This window comes from Hipposideros armiger, unplaced genomic scaffold (genome assembly GCF_001890085.2).
Source record: "Hipposideros armiger isolate ML-2016 unplaced genomic scaffold, ASM189008v1 scaffold_42, whole genome shotgun sequence".
Lineage (NCBI taxonomy): Eukaryota > Metazoa > Chordata > Mammalia > Chiroptera > Hipposideridae > Hipposideros > Hipposideros armiger.
The window spans coordinates 1,773,536-1,794,908 of NW_017731392.1; the positions used below are offsets into that span (position 1 = coordinate 1,773,536).

The window sequence follows — 21,373 nt, forward strand, 5'->3', positions numbered from 1 at the left end:
CTGATGGGTCCTGGAAAAAAAAACATTCTCCTTCCCCAATTCCCCAACACTGTTCCTTTCCCCAATTCCCCAATAAAATCTTAAAACAAAACAAAACAAAACACAAGCTTTGGGGCCCCAGTCTCCCCTGTAAGCAGTAAGGCTGTGCTGAAAACAGGGGAACAAGTGAGAATCTACACACCAGTGAGACCCTCTGTCCCCCTTGTCTACTAGGCTCCCCAAATATTGGTGGTTAATTTAGGGCGCAGCTTTTTGGCTGCCTTTACTTCTGTTTGTATGTTTTGAATTCTTTACAATGACATGTATTACTTAAGTATATAAACATATAATAATTCAGGAGATAAATTACTTCCAAGTTAGATATGCCAGACATCAAAGAATGTGTTGATTTGCTCCAACAACGAAATGACATCTGGAATGGCAGCTAAATTGGAGTGAGCATCTGACTAAGTTAATAATAATCCGTTATTCACCAAAATCCATCCACCTGCCCTTTGCATAGACATAACTGAGCAAGCCTTTAAAAAGGAAGAAATTGGGGTTATGGTCACACAATTAATAAAAGTCTGACTAGAATTCAAACATGTCTGGCTGGCTCCAAACTCTAAGGCCATGTCCCCACACCACAGAACATCAGTGTCTTGGTAATCACTGTCAAGTTGCCACCCACAAGGCATATTCACTACTAGGAATTAGTCTCACTTTTTAGTAAAAAATATATTTTAAATATTTCACCACCCTCCCCAAAAAATAAATAAAATAAATTAAAAAAATAAAATGAATAAAAAAAATGTTCACCTTATCCCAAATATTAAATAGATGGCAAGGTAGTTACCCAAAATAATATCCAATCCTTTCCCTGCAATATCTCAAAGGTTTTTGATGAAGATCCAAATCGCGACTGGCTTTCTCGATGGCGGTTTGGTAACGTTATCAGTGTCCTTAACGGCCACGATGCGCACGAGCGGTGAAGTTGCCAAGGGGCCCAGTGCCCGCCGCCCTCCGGCCGCACGGAAATGTCCTCGCGGGCGGCAGTGGTTTCGAGTCCCAGCTCCAGGGACTCAGGCAGCAGTGCTTGGCGCAGCTGCTGGAGGCACTGAAGTGCCAAGTGAGACTTAGCACAACAAAAAATTCATTTGACAGTTGCTCAGAAAGTGTAGAAGATCTTAGACTCTGTGGCCAAAGCACAGGCAGCCACTGCAGAACATGAAGGGCTTTGGAGGAAAAAGCGAAGTTTCATCCTGTTAGATTAGACTGTAAACTAAGGTGAAAAGCCACTGCGGGAACGGATGTGGACACAGATAAGACCTAGAATTCTGACGCCGATACTTGACGTTTAATACTAGTTCCTGACTGTTCAGCTGTAGATAACTGCAGGTCATCTAAAACAACCCCACACTCACAGGGACTGTCTGTCCATATCCTTCACAAAGAGATGGAGAGATTTCAGAGGCGAAGTCCGCAGTGTGCAAGTGCATGGCTTCTCACAGAGCCAGCGCAAGGAACATTATCTGAGATACAGAGGGGCATTACATAGTGAAAAAGGGGTCCATTCCCCCAGGAAGACATAACAATCTTTAATGTGGATAAACCTAACAACAAAGCACCAAAATATGAGGCAAGAGTTGATAGAACGGCATGGAAAAATAAGCCAATCCCTTATTATAGTTGGAGACTCCAGCACCCCTCTATCAGAAATGGACAGCTCCACGGCCTTCCAGAAGCCGGCGACTGATCTGCCTCGGCCAGGAAGAGCGCAATGATGGTGCCAACTTGGGCCAGTGAAGCAACGTCCTCCACAACTAGACTGAAGAACAAAAGGACAGCAACTTGTCTGTTCCCCTTCCCCCAATTACCCAATAAAAATCTTAAAAAAAAAAAAAGAAATGGACAGCTCCAACAGGTAGAAAATCAGTAAGGATAGATTCGAACTGAACAGCACCATTAATCACTTGGATCTATTGACATTTAGAGAATATTTTATCCAACCAGCGCAGAATACACATTTTTTTCCCCAAGCTACATGACAGACCACATTTTGGAGCATAAAACACATTTTAACAAATTTAAAAGAATAGAAATCATACAGAGCATGTTCTCAGACCACAGTGGAATTAAACTAGAATTCAATAGAAAATGGCTGGAAAATCCCCCAAATAGTAGAAGATTAATCTACATGCTTTCAAATAACACATGGGCCAAAGAAGAAGTCTCAAAAAATTTAAAAAAATTTTTTTGAACTAAATGAAAATGAAAATACAACTTACCAAAATTAGTGGGATGCAGGAAAAGCAATACTAGAGGGAAATTTATAGCATTGAATGCATATTTTAGTAAAGAAGAAAGATATAAAATCTATAAGCTTCCACCTTAGTAAACTAGAAATCAAATTAAATCCAAAGAAATAGAAGAAAATAATAAAATTAAAGCACAAATCAATGAAATTTGAAGGCAGGAAATCAATAGAGAAATCACGGAAATCAGAAGCTGATTCTTTGAAACTATCAGTAAAATTGATAAGCCTCCAGCCAGGCTAACCAAATAAGAGAGAAGACACAAAATACTAACATCAGAAATGAAAAAGAGGGGGCTGGCTGAGTGGCCGCATTGGTTAGGAGTTGGCTTGGGACACCAGCTCTGAGCAGCAGGGCCCCGGTTGGGATCCCACATGAGGGCCAGTGATGCTGCACCCTTTACAGCTAAGATGGTGAACAACAACTCGACCTGGAGCTGGGCTGCCGCGAGTTGCTGACAACGGCTTAGGCTGCAGTGGGGCTGGCCGGCAGCGACTGCCTCACCCCGGAAGAGCACAATGACAATACCAACATGGGCCAGTGAAGCCATGTCCTCCACAACTAGACTGAAGAACAAAAGGACAGCAACTTGTCTGTTCCCCTTGCCTGATTTCCCAGTGCTGCTCCACTCCCCCAATTCCCCAATAAAATCTTATAAAAAAAAAAAAAGGAATGAAAAAGAGGCCATCACTACTGATCCCAGAGACATTAAAAGGATAACAAAGGAATATTATGAACAGCTCTATGCTCATTAATTTTGCTGATCTTTTTAAAGAACCAAATTTTGGTTCTCTGTTGTTTTTCTATTCCCTATTTCATTTACCTCCTCTGTAATCTTTATTATTTCCTTCCTTCTGTTACCTTTAGGTTTAGTTTGCTCTTCTTTTCCTGGTTATTTAAGGTGTATAGTTAGGTGATTGATTTGAGATCTTTGTTCTTTGTTAACATATGCATATGCAGCTATACATTTCCCTCTTAGCATTTCTTTTGCTATATCTCATAATTTTTGGTATGTTTTAATTTATCTCATGACATTCTCTAATTTCTCTTGTGATTTCTTCCTTGACCCATTGGTTGTTTAAGTGTATGTGGTTTAATTTCCACATATTTGTGAGCTTTCTATGCCCTCTTTCTAGTCTCATTCCATTGTGATCAGAAAAGATAATTTGTATGATACTAATACCTTTCCATCATTTTACTTTCATCCTTTTTGTGATTTCTATCCAAAATGACTTTTGTAGACAAAATATGGTTAAATTATACAGATTATACAAAGTATGTACAAGACCTACATGACAAAAACCACAAAACTCTGATGAAAGAAAACAAGATCTAAATAAGTGGAGAGATATTCCCTATTAATGGATAAGAAGACTCACATTACTAAGATATCAGTTCTTCTCAACTTGTTCTATAGATCCCACACAATCCCAATCAAAATCCTCGCAAGTTACTTTATAAATATCAAAAAACTGATTCTAACGCTTATATCAAAAAGCAAAATACCCAGGGGCAGCCAAGTGGCGTGTTGGTTAAGAGCTGGCTTGGGATGCCAGCTCTGAGCAGCAGGGCCCCAGTTTGGATCCCACATCAGGGCCAGTGACACCGTCCTCTACAGCTAAGATGGTGAACAACAGCTCAACCTGGAGCTGGGCTGCTGTGAGTCGCTAGCGACGGCGTAGGCTGCAGCCCCTGCTGCAGTAGGCTGTCATAAGCTACCATGAGTGGCCGGCAGCCAGTGTGAGCAGCTGGCAGCCGGCATGAGCTGCCAAGAGCCACAGTGAGCGGCTGTCCAGAGGCTGGCGATCAATCTGCCTCATCCGGGAAGAGCGCAATGATAATACCAACATGGGCCAGTGAAGCGACATCCTCCACAACTAGACTGAAGAACAAAAGGACAGCAACTTGTCTGTTCCCCTTCCCCGATTCTCCAAACGCTGTTCCCCTCTCCCAATTCCCCAATAAAATCTTTAAAAAAAAAAAGCAAAATACCCAGAATAACCAAAACAATACTGAAGAAGAACAAAGTTCGAGAGCTGACACTACGGACTTCAAGAGCTACTATAGAGATACAGTAATGACAACAGTGTATATTGATGAAAGAATAGACAAATAGATCAATACAACAGAAGAGAGAGCCCAGAAATAGACCCCCACAAATATAGTCGACTGACAAAAGAACAAAGGCAATTCAATGGAGAAAGCACAGTCTTTTTTTTTTTTATAAAGATTTTTTTTATTGGGGAATTGGGGGATGGGAACAGTGCTGGAGAATTGGGGGAAGGGGAACAAACAAATTGCTGTCCTTTTGTTCTTCAGTCTAGTTGTGGAGGACGTTGCTTCACTGGCCCAAGTTGGCACCATCATTGCACGCTTCTCGGGCGAGGCAGATCGGTTGCCGGCTTCTGGATGGCCGCTCACTGCAGCTGCTGGCCGCTCAAGCTGGCTGCTGGCTACATACGGTAGCCCATGGCAACCCACTGCAGCAGGGGCTGCAGCCTACGCAGTCGCCGGTGACTCACGGCTGCCCAGCTACAGGTTGAGCTGTTGTTCAGCATCTTAGCTGTAGAGGGCAGTGTCATTGGCCCTCATATGGGGGATCCGAACCGGGGCCCTCTGGCATCCCAAGCCAGCTCTTAACTAACGCGCCACTTGGCCGGCTCAGGAGAAAGCAGTCTTTTTAACAAATGGTTCTGGAACAGCTGAACATCCACATGCAAAAAAATGAATCTAGACAATGACCTTATATCCTTCACAAAAATTGACTCAACATGAATCACAGACCTAACTGTAAAATATGGAACTATAAAATTTCTAGATAATAGTGTAGAAGAAAATTGAGGTGACCTTTGGCAATAAGTTTTTAGATACAACACCAAAAGCACATGAATGAAATAAACGATGTTAAACTTCATTAAAATGAAAAGCTTCTGCTCTGTGAAAGACATCATTAAAAGAATGAAATGACAAGCCACAGACTGGGAGAAAATATTTGCAAAGCACATTTCTGGTAAAGGTCTGTATCCAAAATAAACAAGAAACCCTTAAAACTCAATAATAAGAACACAACCCCATTACAGAGTGGACAAAACATTTCAACAGACACCTACTAAAGAGGACAAATGGCAGATGAAAAGATGCTCAACATCAAATGTCATTAGGAAATTGCAAATGAAAACAATGACTATGCCACTATATATCTATTAGGATGGCTAAAATCCAAAACACTGACAGCAGCAATCTCTAGCCTAGGAATGGAGCCACAGGAACTCTGGTGGGAATGCAAAATAATAGTCATTTTAGAAGATAGTTTGGTAGTTTCTTGCAAAACTAAACAGTTTTAACAACCAATCCAGCAATCATGCTATTTGGTATTTACTTAAATGAGTTGAAAACTTATGTTCACACAAAAATATGCACATGGGTGTTTATAGCAGTTTTATTCATAATTCCCCAAATTTAGCAGCAGCCAAGACGTCCTTCAATAGGTGAGTGGATAAACAAACCGGTATATCTATACAATGGAATATTATTCAGTGATAAAAAGAAATGAGCTATCAAGACAAACAAAAAAAAGACTTGGAAGAAACTTAAATGCATGTTGTTCAGTAAAAGTAGCTATTCTGAAAAGGCTACACACTATATTATTCCAACTATATGACATTCTGGAAAAGAAAGAACTATAGAGACAATAAGATGCTCAGTAGTTGGCAGAAGTTATGGGGGGAAGGGTAGATGAATAGGTGGAACACGGGATTTTTAGGGCAGTGAAAATATTCTGTCTGGTACTGTAAAGATGGATACATGACATTATGTGTTTGTCAAAACTCTTTGTACATATAATAGAATGTACAACACAAAGCATGAACTCTGATGCAAACTACAGACTTTAGTTAATAATAATCAATATTGATTCATCAATTCTAACAAATGTACCACTCTAATGTAAGAAATTAATAATAAAGGAAATTATGATGGGGGGTGGAATGGTGGAGACTGGGGTATTTTGGAATTTGTACTTTCTGCCCAATTTTCCTATAAAAATAAAACTGCTCCCCCCCCAATAAAATCAATTAAAAAAAAGAGTAGGTTTGTTTTTACATAAAATGGGAAAGCACTAGAAAGACTTTAGTCAGGACACCAATATGGTCAGATATAGGTTTTGGATAATGGTGTCGGGAGGCAGTAGGGAAAGAGATGAGGGGTAGAGTGAAGAGGAAGGGGAAAATGCACAAAGCCTGGCATCGAAGAGTAGTAATGCGTGGTCCTTACAGAAGATAGAGACAGTCTCAGCTAGAGAAGGGAAAGAGAAGATGGGCTTGAAAAACATTTAGGAGGTCAAATAGGGAAGATGTGGTCATTGGTTGTATATAAATGATAAGAGAGGGAAAAGAAAGGATGACGTCCATTTTTCTAACTTGAGTGATCAGGTGGGTAATAGTCTGCCTAATTAGACATGAAGTTCCCCTATTGATTCTTGGATAGCATCTGTGTCCGTTCTTCATCATCACGGATTGAAATATGTAATTATTTGCGTGTTTACTGTTTAAGGGCCGTCTGCCCCTACAGACTAAAAATGCAGTGGGGAGAACCATGTCTGGTTTAATGCATCCTTGTATCACCAGCAGCAGCACAGTGAGTGGCACAGAGTCAGCACTGAATAAAAGTTATCAAAAAAATATATGGAATGAGAAAGGAATATACAGGAAGAAATGACACTTTAATGAGTTCCTTTTTGGACATAGTGAGTTTTGAAATGACTGTGCAAATACCCAGGTGTAGATAACCTGGAGGCAGCTGGAAATGAGTCTGAAACCCGGGGAGAGGTTAAATTTGGAGATAAAGATTTGAGAGTTACCAGCATGTGATACAATCATGAAAGTGAGGAGAGCATCAGGAACAGCCCTAATGGAGCTCAACACCTAAACGGACTTAGACTTCCTCCTACTTCCTAGTCAATTACCTTTGCCTTCTAGAGGTCCACTGTCACTGTCCGCTGGGCTGCTCACAGAGCTGGCATATGACACGACTCCAGGCGACACATTTCTATGCTGTGCTCAAGAAAGGGCCCAGCTATGCATTTATGACCTTTCCAGGAGGCATCATACACCCATCATATCCTCCCCCCATTTTGTCAACTCAGTTCTCTCAAGCCCTTTAAACAGCCCTGGAATTCTGTGAAATCCTCTTCCATGAAGTCCTCGGGAGCCCACAGAATAGCAATTATCCTGAACATCCTAGCTATTACATTGCAAAGTGCTGCTCTGCTTAATCAAAACATAGAAATCTTACTCTTTCCCAGTTCTTTTTCCAATGAGATCCCTTTGTGTGTCATCTACCCTTAAGAGCCAATCAGGCCTGTGTTGCTATAAACACTGCTGTCTACTGCTACTTGGTTTATTGCTTCTATTCAGTGTCTGTGCTCGGCCCTGGCAGGGTCTGTGTGCTTTGACCTGGTGTGGACCCTGGAGGAATCACAGGCTGTGTCGGGCGGGGTGACGGGACATCCTGGCTTCTTCTAGCACCGTTCAGTTGAAAATAGTCACCCTATAACCAGGTGATACGTCAAACTATGCATTTTGGCTCAGACAATGTTCATCAAGGAAGGATCCAGGCTCCTCCTGCCTGGGCTCTCTGCCATCCTTAGTTATACTGGCTTTGTCCTCACACTTGTCACCTCATGGACAGGGATGGTTGTTCTACTTCCAAGTTTTGTGTCCCCAGGAAGATGGGGACAGGAAAAGGGGGAAACAAGGGGGAAAAGAAATTTCTTGTACTAAAGTCTTCGTCATTTTATTCTGGAAGAGAAGCCCTCTCCAGTGGTTTTTCCCTACACCTCACTGCCAATCGGCAGGTACAAGGGGACAGAGATCAAGCTGGTAACTTTTACAGCTTCTATGATAGAGCCAGGCAAGAGATGGGAGAAATGAAAGCTGAGACTGCTAATGAACTATTTTAGATTTAGGAATAAATGTAAGTTGCATTATTACATGTGTATATTTCTTAAAACCCTGTGAGCATATCTTATGCTAATTTATTCATCATGATGTTGATCTCTATTTGCATAATTCTTGGAGTGATCTTACTCAAAATTTTCTACTCTATAATATATGGACAATATTACTGCCCTCTTTTATTTATCAGTCTTTTGTCAATTTATATGATCTGTTTTATCAAAGTGAGCTAGGAAAAGGATTGAAAATATTTCTAGATTACCTAGTTCAGGTAATTGGGTGAATAAGATATGTTTATCCATGTTATTTTTTAAGTTAGTTCCTAGAATTTTCCCCAGTAGTGGGAAGAATATATTCGGTTGGTTGGCAAGCAACAATAACAAAGATAATTTTGCCTATCTTCCCATATGTTTGCCCTGCTTGGTACCTTACATAAATTGGAATTGCTGCAGCTTGTGAAGTCAGAGAATGGGTTTTTTGTGGAGCCTTTTTCATGGAGAAGTGCTTTGTCGCCATCTGGTGGACAACTTTATCTTTGCACTGTCATCCAGCATTCTCAGGCGTGGATGCCCTTTAAGATCACCAGTGGTTCTTGTAAACAACCCCAATACCCAGCCACCCCCCTCCCACTCCCCCNCCCCCCGCCCCTTACTAATTCAATCAGGTCTGGAATAGGACCAGGTATCAATAGTTTTTTTAAAAAGATCTGTAGCTAATTTTAATGTGAAATTCGGGTTAAGGACCACTGAGTTAGAAGAAGCTCTAAATTGGTAATGAATACTGGGCAATCATCCCTCCTATAAGATTGCCATAAAGGAAAAAGAGCTAAGTGGGAAAATTTTATTCTCTTCCAGTGGCCCTTTTACAACTTTCAGAAGGGAAATCATCAACTTTCTTATATAAGAATATAAGAATTCTAAATCTAAATTAGTTCCTATGTGAGTCTCCCTATGATGACATAGAATCTGCTAAGACACACACACACACACACACACACACACACACACAGAGTATCAATCAGACTGGTCCCTGGGCAAAACTATCAAGTAGTTTCAATCTTATTTTGATATCTTATGTATTTACCAATAACTTTCTTACATGTCTTGTCATTTAATTCTCCCAAGAACTGGATAAAATGAGCATCCCTTCTTCCCATGAGTGCTAATACTCACTTAAGAACACTGAGCCCTAGAGTGCTTAGGTGCCCGCTCAGACCCTGCATGTTCCTTCATCTTTTTGCTCATTAAATCTTACACTGCTGGAATCAGCTTTCTTCTCAGCTTGTTATCTTTTCAAAGAGCTTCTCAAACTAATTCCCACTGATGATGGCTCAGTCTTCATCATAATACATGCATTACTGGTATCAAATGGAGTTATTAAAAAGGGGGCCAAGTTCTGCTCCTGGCAATGGTTGACCTGATGGTTCTGAACTCTCACTGAAAATGAGCTTAATCTGGAATACATACAACTCCTACAACTCACTAAGAAAAAGAATGAGAACACAATTTTTTAAAAGGGCAAGAGAAGGAAAGGGAATATTGAAATAGCCAATAAGCATATGAAAAGGCTCTGAATCTCATTAGTATACAAAGAAATACAAATTAAAACCACACCAATCAGAATGGCCAAACATTGAAAAGGCTTAGCATGTATGTGTGTACCCAAAGGCATGTTTAAGAATCTTTATAGCAGCATTATTTATAAATAACCCCAAAACTGGAAACCTAGATGTTTTTCAATAGTAGAATGGACAAATTGTGATCTATGTATACAATGGAAAAGCAGAAAAAACAATAGCTACATACACAATAAATGGGTAAATCTGACAAAGGCAATTGTGTACAAATAAAGTCAGACACAAACAAAGCATTTTAAAATTTCTTTTATATAAAATTTAAAGCAGGCAAAACTAATCTATGCTGTTAGAAGACACGATAGTAGTTACCTTTAGGTAACAGGAGGAGGTGGTAACTGAAGGGGAAAGAGATAATGATATATTTCTTGCCCAGAGTTGTCATTACATAGATGTGTTCACTTTGTGATAATTAATTGAGCTGTAAACTATTTTGTGCACTTGAATTTTAAAAAAACAGGATATTCAAAAAGAGTTTTGTAAAAATCAAGTCTTTCTCGTGTTTTTGCATCTAAAGTAGGGGAGTTTTAATTGATGGGATGTAACCAGCAGTGTTCCTCAGACTTTACTGTACACATGACTCATCTGGGGATCTTGTTGATCCAGTATTCTGGTGTAGGGCCTACGATTCTTGCACTTCTAGCAAGCTCCCAGGGGATGCCCATATTTTGAGTAGCAATGACCTAAGGCTTCCCAAACCATATTCCACAAATAGTAATATTTTCAATTGTTAATAGATGTTATTAAGATTGCTAAAATCTAATCAAAATTTACTTTTAAAATATAGTACTGAGTACTTTTAGGCCATTCCTCTTATTTTATGATAATTTTTCTTTAAAAATAAGTGTGCCATACTTGAGAATAAAACTCAATAAACATAAAGCTCAAAAACATAGCTCTGTGCCAGGCACTGTAACACTACCTTATTGGATCTGGAAGAATATGCCAGAAAGTGACAGGAAACACCGCCTGAATCTGAACACACACGTTTGGCATCTTGCTGAATAAGTGGCACTTAGCAACTGGCATCTTTATGTTGGATTGTCTATCGCAGGAGCTGGCAAATATTTTCTGTAAAAAGCCAGGTGGTAAATATTTAGGCTTTTTTATACCATAGGGTCTCTGTCACAACTACTCAACTTCACCATCATAAATAATGTGAAAACAACCATAAACAATATGTAAATGAATGGGCATGACTGTGGTCCAAACACTTTATTGATCAAACAGCCACAGTTTGTAACCTCTGGTCTATTAAATCTTTAGTCAATGATATGTGTCCTGTCTTGAAATTTCCACACAGTTTATCTTAGAAAATATTTTAAAATCTCTAATAAAAACTGTTTTCTATTAAAATTTCAAACTTTTTAACTTTTTAAAAACAAATATTCCATGTGTATATGATATCTTAAGAAGAAATTTTTGGTATCGTGAATGGTCACGCTGGGTCATATAAGTTAATAAATGGTCATCTAAGGATGAAAGTCCTCAGATTAAATGATATGTGGAGTGATAACACAGAGGGGCTAAGTCTCAGTATAAAATTGCATTCTTCCGAGTGGCTCAGTTGGTTAAGAGCTCGCTCAAGAGTGTGAGCTCTGAGCAACAGCGGTTTGAGTCCAGCCCGAGCTGAGCTGCTGCTGAGCTGCCAACAGGTGGCAGGATGGCTCAGCTTAAAAAAAAATTTGCATTCTTGAACCACACAATTGCTAAGCCTCTGGGTTTAACAGCACTACAGTTTCCCAGGACTAGCAACCACCAATCATTAGATTTCTAAGCTGGTGTATAAACAGCACAGAAATAACATACCTGAATTTAGATTCCGCATAGAACTTAATCAGGCTGAGTCCATACCATGAAGCTGTCGAAGATAAACAAAGCCAAGCATTCATAATTAAAGCGATCACAGATTTTTTTTTTTTTTACGGTAACTACTGACAGTAAGGGAAGGAACTGAGGCTCCATTTCAATTTGTGAAGTGGTGACTGGGCATTTCAAAAGGGAAAATGAGAGCCTAGGACTCAAGTGAAAAATTGCAAAGAGTTGGTCTGTATAAATGCGACCAGGCCAACTGTGTCTGCTAGCTGGCAATAATCCAAGTTAAGATTTTATCTTCCCAAAGAGACTGGGAGACAGAGGCCCTCTCCTTCCTCATGATTTACATTTCCAAGGAATGGCTTTGAGGTCCTTGAGAAAGACACTCCTGGGTTGTAGGAGGTACATGCACATCTCAAAGGGACAGCGAAAGGATTCACAGGTGTAAACCCTTTTTAGTGAACGTTCTAAGCAGGGGCCTGTGGTCAGGTACTAGACCTGCAAGAACAAACCATAAATTCTTTGACAGCCTTGAGATTTCCAGACAAGAATTCCAAAGGGGGCTGGGTTGTCCCAGGGCCCCCACCTTAGGCTGCTAGAAGCCATGTTCAAGCTTGGGCAAGTCTCTTACTGTAAAGGTTTGAACAGTGTTTGCGCTGAGAGTTTTTGCCATTCTCAAGGCCCATTTGTTACTGTACATTGTTTTATGTTCTTGGTATACTTCAAAGGTATAACCAGAAGGGGAAAAAGTGTTTTAGTATCAAAAGACAAAACTGACCAAACTTTAACTATTATAATTAGACTAGGCTCAGCTAGCTCAAGCCTTAGGTTCAGAAAGCCAAAATGAAGACTGACATTTGTGAAGTTCAGCTGACCTGGCCATGAAACAGGTCTAAGCAAAGCCTAAAGTTGCTTAATGAGCTCCACATTTTGGGACACTAGGGACTTTACTGTGTGTGTGAAACTCTGACACAGAGTTCAGATATTGGTTGAAAGGTGCTAGTCGTCTCTAATAAATTAAGGGCTTTGAAGAATCTAATTAGCCAGTAAAACTCCAGTCTAGTGCCCACACTGCTCACTCTTTGGGATTCGACCAAAGCAGATATATTGACAGCCTCTATGCTTTACAAAAGATTATATGCAGAGAGGAAGGAAAATACCCATTTTGATCAAATTGCCATCATAGCAACAACAGCTGCAGTGGTGGATGTAAGCAAAGCAGAGTTCAAATAGCTAACGTGCTTTTATCTTGCCCCAAAGTGGTGATGGGTGGAAGAACAAGGTTAGGGAAGCCAGGCAGCTGGGAGGTGAAGCACAATTTGATAGGTTAGGGTAACCAGAACACTACGTTCATCAACTCCTTTTTCTGGCGGAATTTAATATGGAGATTAAAGGAGACTCAGGTTAGTATATTGGATTATGACTTCACAAAACTGATACAGTTGGACCAAATGACGAACAAACCTCCTGAAAGCCATAGAGACCACACATAATAGGCTCAACATGCCCATCAATAATATTCCGAATTTCTTTGAAGTTGTTCTTTTAACATTCTTAATTTCTCTTGAATGCTATCGAAGATCATTATAATCAAAAGGGAACTCAGTAGCATAATGCTTCCCATTTTTAGATTTACTGTACTTGGCTTTCCTCTCTTGTGATTTTAAATAGTATTTATCATCAACAAGTTTTCATAAGCACTTGCTCAGTGCCTTCTATCACATACAGGGGTAGCTCTCTGTGACAAAATAAAATCTTAAACTTGCAAAACAGATTAGAAAGTGATTATTTTAAGTAGTAAAACGTATTTATACCCTTTACAAAAGGCTTCATAACAGGATTTCTTTGGCTGATCAGCTCCCTTAGGGCATTTAGAATTAATGCAACTTACAAACCATTTTGAGTACTATTTACAGAATTTCAAACTGTCCCCCAAATCTGCCATCAACCACTTTATCAAGTGGAACTATTAACCCGTGTATTCTAAAGTGAACTTCAATAAAATACTTCTATTAATTGTATTTCTAACTCACCATACCTCACAATCGTCAAAAGCTGCCTCCAGAATAGTCCCCAAACTATGTTTTGCTACTACAATAAAGATGTTTCATATATATATACCAGAGGCTAGAAGCTTTCACTTGGTATTGTATTTCTAATTTTAGCTATTCTAGTCTGCATGGAATGGTATCTCATCTCATTTTGGTAGTATTAAAAATATTTTTTCCAGCTTTTTATTGATGCAAAACATTTCCATTTTTTAAATGTTTTCTCATGTCCTTTGTTCCTATCTCCTAACCACGACCTCCAGGCAATCACTGATCTTCCTTCTCCCTGTTGTTCCGCCTGTCCTGTTGACTTTAATTTGCATTTCCATGATGACTAATGATTTTGGGTATCTTTTTTTTTTTTAAGATTTTATTGGGGAATTGGGGGAGGGAAATAGCGTTGGGAAATCGGGGAAGGGGAACAGACAAGTTGCTGTCCTTTTGTTCTTCAGCCTAGTTGTGGAGGATGTTGCTTCACTGGCCCATGTTGGTATGATCATTGCGCTCTTCCTGGGTAAGGCAGTCACTTGCTGGTCATTGGTCGGCCGCTCACAGCGGCTCCCAGCAGCTCACACCGGCTGCCGGCCGCTCACGCTGGCTGCCAGCCACTCACGGTAGCTCACAGCAGCCCACTGCAGTCCCACTGCAGCCTACGCCGTCGCCGGCAACTCACAGCAGCCCAGCTCCAGGTCGAGCTGTTGTTTACCATCTTAGCTATAGAGGGCGCAGTGTCACTGGCCCTCATGTGGGATCCAAACTGGGGCCCTGCTGCTCAGAGCTGGCGCTCCCACTCAATGTGCCTTTGCTGGCCCATGAGCTATTCTTAAGAGTGTGAAATCGATCCATTTATTTGACTAAGTCATTGCTATCCAGATATACTTAAAAATAATTCACTGCTTTCTGAATTACATACAATGAAAGCAAGACACATTGTCAAATCAGGATGTTGAGAAGTAAGTTGAGGATTGGCTGCTGAAATTGCAAAAATAATACGCAGACTCCAGGGGTTAAATTCAGGCGATTTATTGTAAACAGGATTATCCTAGCACTCCACCATACTGGCTGTGTCACATGCTCTCTCTTCCAAATCAACTAGTCAAAAAGAAGACTTTATTAAAAAGTCACAGGTAACAATTTAGTTTGTTTCAGTCATCTCCTTTACTAAATAAGCATTGAGTAAATAGCAGTATCCGGGGTTGTCTGTTATTGCTCATGGACTGCAGCTTGGATCCATTTAAATGAATCCATTGGGATGCCTGAGTGATCCAACAGTAGCTCTAGATCCAGTCTAGAAACCAGCCGATGCTGGAGCACACTGAACCACAATCGCAGGTTCCAGGAAGACCACATGCGATTCCTTTCAGATTTCTTCATGTGACTCGCTCATAAAAATGACACTGTTAAATTCCATCCAATTATTATTATTTTTTTTAAGAGCTAAAAGTTACTCAAGAGCACATAACTTTCCACTGAAAAGGTAGGTGAATCATTTACTCTTACAGTGGTGGATTTAAACGCTCAGGACTAATTTTAGATCCCTCTCCTATCTATTTGCAGTTGGATGAAAAGCTGCATAGTCTACAAATGCATAAAACCAGAGGGACGTGATGACTCACGCATCCCTGATGGACAGACAGGCTTCGTACAAGGAAGCTCTTGAAGGTAGGGATAAAAAGACAGTTACAGCACCACAGTTATGTGACAGAAATGGAGCCCTGCTTTCAAAAGCAGACTCCACAGCTGTGATTATATCATTCTTGCTCCAAATTTAGATTATCTGGAAAATGGTAAATGTGAAAACTTAAGAATGTGAAAAGATACGACGCTACAGAAATAAGTCCTGGCAAATCAACTCATATGGAGGTAAAATGTCACTTGAAAATGCCGTTCTTTACTTTGCCTGAGTTAATGGACATCAGCCCCTCACTGCTGTTACTAGCGCCTGTATGTGAAAGTATATTCACAGTTTCTCTTGACGTTTTAGTAGCAGTAAATATTTCAAAACAGCTGTTCAATCTATAGTGACAATTTCATCTAAAGTAGTGTCTCATAAAAAAAAATTTTTTTTAAATTCACTCCAGTCATCATTTATGTGTTTGTATGTTTATATTTATATAATTGAAAAATAACAACACTTAAGGCAATATTAGGCTGGTGGCAAAAGTGGATTTCAGAGTCTTATGGAGATCAGGCTATTTAAGAATCCAAGGCTTTATTTTTTTTAAACCTCCAAAAAGGTAGCTTTGTATTCATTGCCTTTTAAATTCATAATGGGGCAAATATTTTGGTTCATATACTCGCTGTAATTTCACAACAGGAAAAAATTACAGGTGTCTACAATAGCTAATGTTGGAAAAGCATGTCACACACTCAGTGGTATCTGAAGTTCACCCTATTTGTACTTGTTAAATAAATACAGTAACATGTTGATGGGAAAAAGTAAAACTGATAGAACACTGCAAACCAGCTATGAATAAGAATTCAATCAGAAAGAAACAAATCACAGTAATCCTGAGAAATTCAATTTGGGACAAAATCGATGTAAAGTAACTCTGTATTTCTAGCACTATAAATAAGTAGGGTGTTCTAGGGTTTCCCAGCATTTGACTACCTTGAATAAAAAACATGTTCAAATTTTATAAAAAGATTAAAACCATGCCTAATCATCAGCAATTTCACTAATAAAAGAAAATTACATTGCTCGTACATTGCTTTGTTCATTATCTGCCAAATGTAATGTTCTCCGTTGATTTACATGAAACTATTCAGTAGAAAGCAAAATCGAGGACCAATTTTTTAAAAAGGTATTACCTTTCTAAATGTTTTAAAGCCTCTTTTTTGGTCAAGCTAGGAGGCTTTTAGATAAAAGATAACATATTTTCTTCTGACAAGTGACTATTTTACAAGACAGGGAAGGAAGAGTCTATAGGAATACCACCCACCATTTTAAGTATTGTTATATAAGGGTAATTTCTCTTAGTAATGAAAAAACTTTTAAATATTTAAGAGGCATGTATTTTAAAAATACTCTACATCTATAAGATTTTGTAATTTAATTACTTTGGATTTTTTATATTTCTACATAATGACATTTGACAACTTCTCTTTTTCTGTTTCTCTCTCTAATAGTGAACCAGAAACTACTAAAGTGGCCAAGGTTGTTTTCCTGGCCCCTGGAAGACTCAGGATGCATCCACTTGCATTTCCCACCCACGGGAATCTTCAGAGTTTTGCAGCCATGAAGTTGATATGTGGCTTCACAAGGGGAAACAGTGGCAAACCACGCTTGAACTCGGTCATGTTCTGAATCACTTCAGGCTGCAAAGAAAAAGAGTTTTCTCTTAGTGTATTTAGCCTAAAAAGCAGACTGAATAGGACATCGACATTTTTCTTTTTCTTTTTTTCATACACACTAGCTTCTGCCCCATACATTATGATCTGCTGACCTTTCTTTCTGGATCATCAGGGCCAGAGGGTCTATGCAAACCTATGGTGAATGTCCATAGTGGGACTCTGGGCCAGAAGGAAGACACCGCTTTCCTCCGGGTACACAGGGCTGGCACCTAAGGGCTCAGCCCCAAGGCTTCAGCAGAGGCAGAGGCTGGTGCGCCCACCCAGGAGGGCCTGGTTACACGGCCAGTTTCCTCCTCCTGCATGTAAAATGTCCACCTTTCCAGATGACTAACATATGCAGGCCCTGTGGAAGGGGCTGGGGACAAATGTGGCTGCAGACAGCTTGTCTCAGAGTAACACAATTGTTCAAACTACAGGCAAAGGCAGACAAGGGCAGAGGCTGGGTTTCTGTGCAGCTGAAAGGGAAAAGTATGACCCCTGGGAACTGTTGGAAAGAATAGAGACCTGGCCTTTAGGGGAGACCTAAAGTAGAGGCTCTAACACCAGGTGACCTGAAACCTCTAGGTCTTATGTGTCCTGATGAACAAGTAGTTCATCTTAGATGAACATCTAAGTAGTAAGTCCTCTAACAGTGCAATCTAACATAATATTTACATGTCTTACTTGTGGCAAGGCTGGTGCTTGTGACAAATTTATATCATTTTGACATGGGAAAACTCCAACCACAGGACCTATAAGAAAATAAAAGGTTTAGTGCTTTGCACTTGTTGATACTAGCACACAAGAGCCACTTTCAAAAAATAATTGACACTAGACTCAGCTCATTAAAAAACTGTGCCAGGCCTGACTCATGTACTTCTCAGATCCTCCCGGGCTACCTGCTCCCCCAAGGCCTTGAGTGCTTGTCCTGCCTCCTATCCCAATGGAGTGTCACCAATGATGGTTCATAACGTTACCATGGTTATTAAGCACTGGCAGCAGGTCTAACCTCATTGGCCCCTGAAGCTCTGGCCACCAAAACCACCCAGAAGGCCGAAGGAGGTAATGCTTGTGGGTCAACCTTGGCCAGTCCGAGGCAGAAGAGAAGGACTGAACAGATCAATGATCATCCTTCCTCCCTACAGGCACTGGCTCCACACAGCTTCTTTGGAGATGTCCTGCCAGCAACTAGCTGTGTTTTCTTACAGAACAGCGGCCAGCTGCACACTGTGCCATCTGGTGTTGGCGCTCTCCTTCACTGCCTCATTCTCTTTTTTCCCCCCTTATTTTTACTTTGCTAAAGCAGACCCGTCTTCAGTTAGTTCCCCTTTACTTTCTGGTGCTTGAAAAGGGATGTGGCTATGGCAAGAAAGAGCTATTATATGCCTAAAAACACACTTTTTTTAAAAAGTCATTAAATACTTACAAGAATCCATTTCTCTGGCAAGAACATGGACGGATACCTTATGTCTTCTCGGGGCATCTACTGCCAACATTTCCTAGGCAGAAAGAATAGCAAAATCAACCTTTTGTCCCGCTAAGGAACTTAAACTGAGGCGTTCTCCTATAACTATGAAGAATCAGCTCCTGCAATATCCACAAACAGAAAAGATGCTTCCTTTTCTTTTCCTCACAGTATTTCATTTACTCTACACATATTAGGCAAGAATTATCCTTAACCCCATTTCACAGATGAGAAAACTGCGTCCAAGGAGATTAAGTGATGCATGCTAAAACTCCTACGGCTAATAAGTACCTGGGTTGGGATTAAAAACCTATCCTGATCCTCACCGGGGTGCGATGCAGAGCCCCAACTAGTGATCTTTTGTGTCTGGAGAGCCCATGGCCAAAGCCTGCTCCTCTAAGAACCTTCCTGGGTTCTGCACCAGGGCACTGCTGTGGTTCCTCATCTACTAGAACAGAAGGGAACTAACACTTATTGAGTTCTGCCTTGTATCAGACACTCTCTTATGTTAGCTCATTTGACGCTCTGTAAGCTAAGCATCATGATGATTATTATTTTAGAGACACAAAATCTAAAACACAGAGAGGTAAAATGACTTGCTAGAGTCAGCTCGTAAGGGACAGTGTCAGAAGTGAGGTCCCACTTGTTTTCTCCATTCCACTACGTTGCTTTGAGGGACTCCCCTTAGTTGCTATACCATGAATACCAGGAGTGGCGGGTTAGCAGACAGATCCTGTGGGGAAGTGTCTTCACCTTTTCCTTAATGCTGGATCTTTACCTGTCTTTTCTGAAGGGAAAACACAAGTTGTAAAGAAGCTTCCCCTGATGCCTCAGCCAAAAGCAATGTTTTGTATCCTCAGAAGAGGAGATCATCAGCAAAGCCAAATCCACTCAACAGTTATTTATGGAGCGTTATTATAAGCCTGGTCCTGTGCAGCTGCAATGGAAGCCCTGCTGATGCTCCACAGCAAACGACCATGGCTCCCTCCAACCGGCAGAACAGCTCAGGCTCATCTGATAGCATCTAACTTACTCAAGTAAACTTTTTGATTCTTGCTAACCTTATGGTTCTTCATCACTTTTCACCCAAACCTTCACTGATCTCTTATCAGCCTCTATTAGTAGACAGTAGAGCACCCTCTTCAGTTTCAGATTGTTCTCAACTTCCTGACCAACTTTGGAGAATCCCCATTTTCCTAAAAACCAACCAAACAACGAACCAACCAACCAACCAATCAACCGCATTTTCTTGCAAAATGTATTCTAAGAAAACTAGAGTCCTAAAAGATATTGATAGGTATTCAGTGCAAAAAAAAAGGGTCTATGTTGAAATGAGTTTAGGAAATGTTTTGTTGATCAAAATTAAACAAATGCTGGGTGAAAGAAGTCTTTACTGTGTGGCTTCTTAGAACTTTTAAAATGCTAAAACACACTCTGTGATTCTCCAGAATGGAAATAAAGAATGTAGACATTTTTAAACTTATGTGATCACAAAACTCTTTTTTCTAAGTACCCCTATCATTATCTTATAGAACACTAGTGTACTATGGAACACAGCTAGAAAAATGTTGTTTGAGATTTAGCTTAAGCTTGGTAATAAACACTCTCAGTTTTGAAGACAAGAAAAATTCAGTCTTATAACTGCGATTTTTACAAATTCAATAATCAGGTACTCCTTATAATTTCAAATGAATAACTGAATTTGTGGAAGGAAAATCTTCATTTCTTCTGGAAACATTACAGTACATTATATCAGGACATCATTCTTTTTGAACACACTTAACTAATAATGCCTTAAGATGAATGTGTAGAAACCAAAAGGAGCTGAACATGATCACCCTCTTTTGTAGGCACTTGAGAACAGTTTAATCTCACGAGTTTGACAGTCTTAAGTAGTAAATAAAAACAATTAAAACTTATTTTATAACATCAAGGAGGAAAATGTATTCTGATTTAAAGCATTCTGATTAAAACATTTAAAAATCCTAGGATTGAGTATTACTAATAAAGAGATAACAACAATAGAGACTATTAAATACTACGTACTAAGTGCCAATCACTTTACATACCTCATTTCAATTAATTCTCCAATTATTCTATTCTCTATTTTGTAAATAAGGAAACTGAGGCTTAGAAGCTTAAGTAACTTGGCCAAGGTCACAGAGCTAGCTAGTTGATGATGGGGCCGAGCCCCCAGGTCTGTATTCAGAAGCTATATATGGTCCTGCTGGTGCCCCCACGGGTAAAAGAACCTTTGGAGAAGTTGAGATCACTGAGTGAGGTTCGCAGCTCTAAGCAGGGCACTCTAGACAACTGGCAGTGGACATGTGTCCTCGGCATTGCTCCTTCACCTAACTCTGTCACTCAGAGTCCTACTGTAGCTCCTCATTTACACAAAGACTACCTGGGGTTATACTTCAGATCAAAATTTTGTTTCATATGTATTTTAACAAAATATTTTTTGTATGTATTTTTATACCTACATATATACCAGGGGTGCCAAAAAAATGTATATGCATTTTAAGAGATGTTCTTTATGTATTACTTTTCAAAGTTGAATCGAATTACAGCAGCAATGTGTAGTATGACGTTCGCTCAAAAGATGTTTTTGGGAATGATCAATTTTACTTCCAACAAGTATTATAATTTTTTTTCTTTTAAAATTTTTGTGTGTTTGTTTTTTTTTTAAATTTTATTGGGGAACAGTGTGTTTCCCATCAGCTCCAAGTCAAGTAGTTGTCTTCAATCTAGTTGTGGAGGGTGCAGCTCCTTGGCCCATGTGGGAATCCAACCAGCAACCTTGGTGTTATGAGCCTGCACTCTAATCACCT

General features: G+C 39.9%; 1 protein-coding gene across 4 annotated transcripts in view; it reads right to left on the bottom strand.

The window, feature by feature from the left end:
* Positions 1–14,751: 14,751 nt before the first annotated feature.
* IDE (insulin degrading enzyme) overlaps positions 14,752–21,373 on the bottom strand; it is a 104,935-nt gene continuing 98,313 nt past the window's right edge. For all 4 annotated transcript variants that reach the window (XM_019639047.1, XM_019639048.1, XM_019639049.1 and 1 more), the window contains 3 exons: positions 18,504–18,576; positions 17,762–17,829; positions 14,752–17,062 (listed from right to left, as the gene is read on the bottom strand). In XM_019639047.1, the coding sequence (XP_019494592.1) occupies positions 16,967–17,062; positions 17,762–17,829; positions 18,504–18,576 (237 nt within the window). In that variant the 3' untranslated portion in view covers positions 14,752–16,966. The remainder of the gene's footprint in view (positions 17,063–17,761; positions 17,830–18,503; positions 18,577–21,373) is intronic.